This window comes from Ostrea edulis, chromosome 8 (genome assembly GCF_947568905.1).
Source record: "Ostrea edulis chromosome 8, xbOstEdul1.1, whole genome shotgun sequence".
Lineage (NCBI taxonomy): Eukaryota > Metazoa > Mollusca > Bivalvia > Ostreida > Ostreidae > Ostrea > Ostrea edulis.
The window spans coordinates 75,635,084-75,643,439 of record NC_079171.1 but is presented as its reverse complement, the minus strand read 5'-3'; the positions used below and the strand labels follow the sequence as shown (position 1 = coordinate 75,643,439).

At 32.9% G+C, this 8,356-nt stretch overlaps 1 protein-coding gene across 1 annotated transcript in view; it reads right to left on the bottom strand.

Moving 5' to 3' along the window:
• Positions 1-5,839: 5,839 nt before the first annotated feature.
• Positions 5,840-8,356, bottom strand: part of LOC130049315 (decorin-like) — a 103,346-nt gene continuing 100,829 nt past the window's right edge. Inside the window, exon 3 of the mRNA XM_056146723.1 lies at positions 5,840-6,075. Coding sequence (XP_056002698.1) covers positions 6,000-6,075 — 76 coding nt within the window. The 3' untranslated portion in view covers positions 5,840-5,999. The remainder of the gene's footprint in view (positions 6,076-8,356) is intronic.

Below are 8,356 nucleotides of genomic sequence, written 5' to 3'. Positions count from 1 at the left end.
GAATTATTGGTCAGAGTGACTTACGTCATGAATAAGAGTTTTTCCTGCCTTTTTTTCAAAAAAAGTTTGATAACTGTTTTATTTGATCCAGGTTATTGCTTAGGAAAAGGTGTGTCCATCCGTCTAGCAAAATACAATTAACATATAGTGTGTACTAAGAGAAGACTAAATATGTATTTGAATATGAATTTGCTCTAAAAGGAAACACCCTGTATTTATGAATTTTCTCATTGATTTTTGGCATTTTTAGCAATTCTATGCCAAGTTCACGCTCCTTTTATAGAACACAAAACAATTTTGGATCAAATCAAATATAGTTTTGATTTGCTTATATATCCCTTATTTGAATGCCAGATTTTGGGACCCCTGCTGAAATCATATATTTCCTGGACCAGATTACAGTTGAAACTGAAATTGAATCAACAGGGGATGCTTACTCCTCCTAGGCACCCGATCCCACCTCTGGTGTGTCCAGGGGTCCGTGTTTGCCCAACTATCTATTTTGTATTGCCTGTAGGAGTTATGAGATTTATCACTGTTCGTTATCTTCACCTTGCATTAGTCATTCAGATAGGGGGCGATTTCAAGGTCACAATAAAATATGAATATCACCTTCGTGCATACTGTATATTAAAAATGGAGAATTATTTGATATCATAAAGGAACACTATATGTAATCATTTGAGTTGAAATGTTTTCACATATACAGCTGATCACTTGACAACAATAGTAAATAACAACAAAATATTATGACATTTTCCCCGCGATACAACTATCAGAACATGTACGCTGTGACGCACTTTTACATCGTGACATCATATGGTGCGACGTACAGAGAGGTACATTTATAACAGCACTGTGATTTATTATCGGATAACCTTAACTGAGCTGCGTATATACCTCATAATACAAAATATGATAAAATATCTCTGCTGTAAATGTTTCCAATTTAGGAAACATTTAGTATTGATTTTGTTTATTATATATTAGCGTTGATTTTGTTTATTAGATATTATTATTGATTTTCTTTATCATGTATTATTATTGATTTTCTTTATTATATATTAGGATTGATTTTGTTTATCATGTATTATTACGATTTTCTGTATTATATATTAGGATTGATTTTGTTTATCATGTATTATTATTGATTTTCTTTATTATATATTAGTATTGATTTTGTTTATCATGTATTATTATTGATTTTCTTTATTATATATTAGTATTGATTTTGTTTATCATGTATTATTACTGATTTTCTGTATTATATATTAGGATTGATTTTGTTTATCATGTATTATTATTGATTTTCTTTATTATATATTAGTATTGCTTTTGTTTATAATACATTAGGATTAGTTTTGTTTATCATATACTACAATTGATTTTGCTTATTAAGCTGATGATAGCGAAGAGTGATCGATGAAGGGTGATTATAACGAACAGTAATAAATCTCATAAATCTTATAATCAATAGAAAATGGAAAGTTTGGCAAACACGGATTTCTAGATATATATGTTTACTGTACATTAGGTTTGATTTGTACCGTACATTAGGTTTGATTTTAGATAATGTACCCTTGGTTTAATTGTGTGTACTGTACACTAGGTTTGATTTTGTGTACTATTCACCAGGTTTGATTTGATGTGCTATACACTAAGTCTAGTTTCGCACACTGTACACTAAGTCTAGTTTCGCACACTGTTCACTAGATATTATCATGTGTGCTATACACTGTTTGATTATATGTGCTGTACATTAAGATTGATTTTGTGTGCATCACTCTAGGTTTGATTTGATATGCTGTACACTAGGTTTGATTTTGTGTACTGTTCACCAGGTTTGATTTTCTATACTGTACATTAGGCTTGCCTTTGTTTACTCTACGGTTTCATTTGATGTGCTGTTTACTATGTTTGATTATATGTGCTGTGCACTAGGTTTCGTTTCCAATTATGTATATTTAGATTGATTTTGTTTTCTATTGGAAACGAATTTTTTGTATTTAACCGACCGATAAGGTATTCTTATTTCCCCTTGATACCTGAACTCATCCCTGGTATGTGGAAGGGACCGTATTTGTCAAATTATCTATATTGTATTCCTTATGAAGTTATTACATAAATCACTGATCGTTAGTTTCACCTTCATATAATTGGATTTGTTTTGATTACAATAACCTAGAACTTCTTCACATTATTACAGTCTATGCCACTCACTAGATTTGTTTCTATTTAGAATATGTATTGTAGACCTCAATTGGTTATGCTTACTATAAACTACTATTGATTCTGTATATTTTAGATACCGTTTAATTCAGAGCACTTGGGATGACGTTTACTTTGTCGTTTTATGTTACGACCAATTCAGTTTTATATCAACATGGGCTTATTTCATTCACTAATGAATATACTTAACTTTGATTACCCAAGGAAAGAAGCAAATGTTGACCTATGAAAGGTGAAGATAACGAACAGTGACCAATCTGTTAACTCCAATACGCAGTACAGCATAGGTAGTTTGACATGTTATATATTGTTTTTGAGATATTGTATCATACAACATGTTTACACATGGATTAGAAAAATGATTTTGGTAAAAAAAATAAATAAGAAAAATGTATGAATGGACATATCAACACATTTTCACAAGTAAAGGGTTATTAATTGGTTATGTCGCACAAATCCTTGACATCAGCCACCATTCAAAATAAACGCTAGAAACGGAGCATATGCTTTGTTGGTAATAATAATAATAATTATTATTATTTTTATATAGCGTCTTTCCAGCGTTTGGTGCTCAAAGCGCTTTACAACAATCAATGTACATTATTACCCCGGCAGACCTTATATAAATCTAGAACTTTCTCAGCCTCCTAGGAAGCATACAGTGCAAGATGTCATTACAAGCGCTAGAACACTAACATTTTAACAATATCTTTCACTGTCTATAGGCAGGTACCCCTTTTACACTTGGGTGGAGTGTGGTTCTCTGTATCGTGGAGCCAAGCAGAGAACATTTGTGGCAATATGTAGAATACGAAACTAAATACACATGACGCGGCATAAACAACATGGTGTAGAAGTTGTCACCATTGATTGATCTTATGAAATTAGTTTTTAAACAAACAATCAGTCTAAGTTTGATATTACGAACAGCGTGAAAACGATGACTTACCCAACTGTTTGTGTCAATTGTGTTTCAACAAATTGAACACGTGTATTTAACATTGAAATAGATAACTCAATAGCTACAACATATAAGGGGCGAAACTGCTAATTATTTATTACGTTACGTATAAAATCAGTATGCAAATTTCACGTACTCCCAGTATTCACTTTAGATTTTGATCTTACCAAACTTACCAAACTTGCATCGTTTAACAGAACATCTCATTTAATCTTAATTTTATATTATTTCGTCATCCTCTCTCCCCAACCTTAATTCCGAACTTCAACTCTCTGGAAAAAATATATTCGGAAGAGATCAGAGAGCTACACATCCACCTCCTGTGAACACATTCGATTTACGGCGCACCGAAAATTGAGCACCGCTGAGACTCGATATCGCTATATCATTGCATCGCCGTCTTTTAAACCTAGTATCGAAACAATATTAACACATTTTCATATTATATGTCTGTCCAAAAAACCTTATGATATTTATTAAAACCCCATACAAACTGAAAAATCACAGATTCAAATGATTTCCTTTTGTTGACTTGGTCATGTTAGGGAGCTAGTAAATTCGAACCCTGTTGCTATTGATATTTATTTATATAATTTGATACAAGTTATGTATTTCTTCTTCATTTATTATAAACATTAATAATGGAGAGACATAACAAATGTAGTTTATCTAAAGGTAAAACAAGGTCACAGTTATTGAAAATACTACAAAAACTTTGATTGGTTCTCCATGCTCGTACGATGAGGATGGGGACCGCTCCAGACTAATGGAATCCGTGTGGCCGTGGATTTACAGTCCCTGAAACGTTCTGTTTCACAATGTTTCCGTTCGCTCACCATGTGCTCTCCCTGCCTTCACCGTGTGCTCTCCGTGTGTTCACTGTGCGCTCATCGAGCGTTCATTGTGCGCTCACATTGTGTTCATCTTGCGCTCAAAGTGCGTTCACCATGCGATCCGCGTAATTTCTACGTGGGCTCATCGTGCGTTCACCGTGCAATATTATTTTCAGAGAGCTCTACAGTTATACAACTATCTCAAAACATGCCTTTGAATGCTGACTAATGTTAAGGGTTAGTGCGAGATAATGAATCAATAACCTTTGATTTGTGAAGATAGTACAAACACGATATAGTTAAATTGAAAAATGGATTTATAATTAGACAGCATTTGTATGATTTGCTTTGTTACTTATTATTTTTTATAGAGCACATGCATTTAAATAGAATACAACAACATATATTACGAAAACTATATTTTTTCCTCATATCTCCGAACAACCATTTGCATACAGGAATAATTTCGCTGAACAACGGTGATTCACAACCCTGTTGTCTATACATAGCTGTTGTCAAAACCATGATAAACCAACGCGGGGTTTTATTGCAGGACGAAGTAATACATTGCGAGGAGTGTGGTTAAATGACCAATTTCTTTCAACTGTTCTGTATATAGTTCCTGGTACCGAAAATCGATCAACTGTGTATGCTTACTCACACCAACACCTGGTACAATATCATGTTTTCAAAGGTATGTGATTGTCCTACTCTCAATTTTGTATTCCTTATGGGATTAATGATATTGGTCAATTGTCGTCCCGTTCACTGTTTCATGATTTACATTTCAAATTAAGGGTGAAACCATCCTTGACAGAGGTGTACAATTTCACACCGAGCGCGAACATTTTAATTCACTCACTCAAAAATCAAGTCACATTAACTGACCCAATCCTATCTGCATTAGTCTCTGAACTATAAACGTAGTCCGTAACACTGTCCTCGAGCATACAAATGTCTGTGTTAGAAATATTTCCGACTCGCTATTCTCGTTAAACCACATTGAAAATAAATAAATGGGAATCTGCCGTATACCGTAACTTTTCTAAATGTTGTTTGGCATCAATGCGGTGGATAGTGTTGCTAAAATGAACTGACTACAGCTGAAAATTTAAATTGACAGGATTGGTTGTTATCGTAATTGTAATTGCAATCTAAAACAATGGATAGCGCCCTGTCAACAGTTCTTTAAAGTACTTTACAAATGTGAGAGAAAAGATTACATAAAATCAACGTGCACTCACATGTAAATGTAAAACTGATACGATACCAATTCTGATGCACCAGATGCGCATTTCGACAAATAATGTCTATTCACTGATATTCAACCGAAATGTTTGAAATCCGAAATAACAATGAAGTTTTAGAACTATTATTGGGAGAAACAATGTGCGAAAACAGTGGAGTCAAATTTGTTTAAGGGTAAGAGCTATGCGTGAGGGAGAAAATTCTTAATTTTGAAATGAATTTCTATTTTTTTTAACGGCAATTGAATTAAATTTCATATCAAATTATTATATTCAATTAAGTTAAATATTCATGGTGTCAGACTTAAAATACAAAATCATCATTATTAATATATAGTTCCTAATGTAATTATATACTTACTCTAACATCATCTAAACAATTTAAAACAACCCATAGGAATAATTGAATGCCTAAGAAGGACATTATTATAACAACAAACTACCGTTCTAATAGAAACTGAAGGTTTTATGTGCAAGTGTGCGTGTATGTGATAGAGAATCAGATGTTTTATTTCACAAATCTAAATATGTATTGATGTCGTTTGTAAGATGTGTATTTATTGCAGATGATCATCCTTCTTTATTTATTTTTTTTTCAAAAAGTAAAATACACTTAACGTTCTCGTAAATCCACCAGACTGGAGAACGCTGTCGAGGGTATCTCTCTTATTCGATTACCATTTAGCCCCCTATTTTATTTTAGTCTACAAAAATACATTTAAAATACACTCACAGAATTCGTAATTTCACCAGATCGGAGAATGCTGCCTCTGGTATCTTTGTTATTTGATTGTATTGCAGGTACCTTAAAGAGAAAGACATGTATACAGTTAATGCCATTGATGTATCTGATATTGCTGATTAAATGCGATCTATATTTGTTATTTGATTACCATGTAACCTCCTGAAACAGAAAGAAATGTACACAGTCAGTGTCCAGTAATGTTTCTGATATAACTGAATAAATGCGATCATTATGTTTTAAATCATTTTCGAGAACGAGTGTTAAGATTCATAACTACTCCTCTACTTCTTCACAAATTGAGCTGAATGTATAATGACGCTGTTTGCAGGCACTTTCAAGATAGATATATGGTGACGATTTAAAAAGGCACCACCATATTATTCAATGAATAAACATATATTTTCGACTGGTCACACCCGGTGTGAACTCTTTCCTTTAATCAGATCAGCGGGTTGATCCGATATCAAAATAAGCTTGCAAAGTAGTGCTTAACAGTCCATTTCAACATTCCAGACGCCATTTACAACAATGACAAGTTGTAAACGATTGTTGATGTTGTTTACAATCAAACTGCTTGTCTGTCGTGTGATTTATGATTGACGAATAATGCAATGATTTCGCATGCCACGAACTCAATGCCTGAAACATTTTGGAAACTATTTTGATGTGAATGAGTATTTGGATATTGAATGGATGTTTTTGTGATGTATAATTATGCATTTTTACTTTTAGGTTTTCACCCTAAGAGATGTAAGGTGTTTGAACGATTCGATAAATAGATACTGTTGTATTTTCAAAGAACGCCAATTTATTTAAAACCATCTCCACCCACCTGAGCTGAAGTATATGGAATAAAACTCCGAGTCCATTCCATCTGGATTTCCTCTATCACAATAAAAAAAATGAAGCCATGGATGCAATGCTTTGTAAAAATCGTGGATATATTTTGAATCAATATTTTTATTGACTTGCAAAAGATATATGAAATCAAAACTGTGGGACACGGTTTCTAATGAGAAGACTTTTACCTGCATTATGGAAAGTAACATTTTATATTTACATTACGATACCATGCATTATTTTGATGCCAATGACGTACTCATAGAAATCGTATTCGATCTTCAATATTACGATGCTGAAAGTTGGTAACTAGATTTCATTCACCAGCTTGTGGTATAACAATTGAGAGTTCAAGATCTTTCGAATATAACGTTAAGACGGCGTTTATGTGTCATTGTTGACATACTGAAAATTTTAGATATATTTTGAATCATTATTTTTATTGACTTGCGAGAATGTATGAAATCAGAACTGTAGGATACGGTTTCTTTTGACGAGACTCTTATGTGTGTATGTGTAGATGGTCAGTAACATTTTACATTTACAATAACAATTTCCTGCAACATCTTGATGCGAATGGCGTATTTATGAAACAAACGTGTTCAATCATCTATCTTACGACACTGAAAGTTGGTACCTGTCTTTTATATTCCAGCTTGTGGAAAGGCAATTGAGAGTCTAAAGTCTTTCGAACATAACTTTAAGACGGCGTGTGTGTCTCTTGATATGAGTTAATGTATCATAGTAAGTATTAACGTTATTGAGGGCTCTCAAGTACGTGACCTTACATGTATGCATGGTTATTTGATAATTAGATATGATAGCTAAATATCCAGCTAACTTTTAATATATGATCACGTTACCTTTGAAATGTACATATCCCTTGTATTGTTAACTCAATTAACACAACTGGTTGTGTTACATTAATTGTTTTTGTCACTACAATACATGAATTCATCATTTGTTAGGTATATCATTAATTGATGATATCTAGGATAATATCGAAGCCGAGTCCTTGTCAGAATTAGAAAATAAATATGATGTCAATATTAGAATTTCGTAAAAAAGATACACCAAAACAAAATAACACATCATACACTCTTCTGTACGTAGTAAGTCATGCTTAATACGATAATTAGATAAGTTGCTTGCTGAATATGATTCGATACAGCTGCCTTATTTGGATAACATAGTTTCTTCTGTTTGCACATAACACTACTGTGATTGTAGTTTAATGAAATTTGGTCACGTGATTACAAAACAAATCTGATGTTACATTTAACTCAACATTAGCTATATTAAAGACAGTTTATCTATCAATAATTCGGAGTCGATATAGCATAGTCGATACCACTTAGTCCTCTTTATCTGCTTCATATCTGTGTATCTAATTGGATAGAGATGTTATCGACAGTCTAACATCTCAATTGTTAGAGAGGTTACTGGCCAATCAATTGATTTTAATAACAGTATAGCGAAGTTTCAACAACCTGAATTAAAA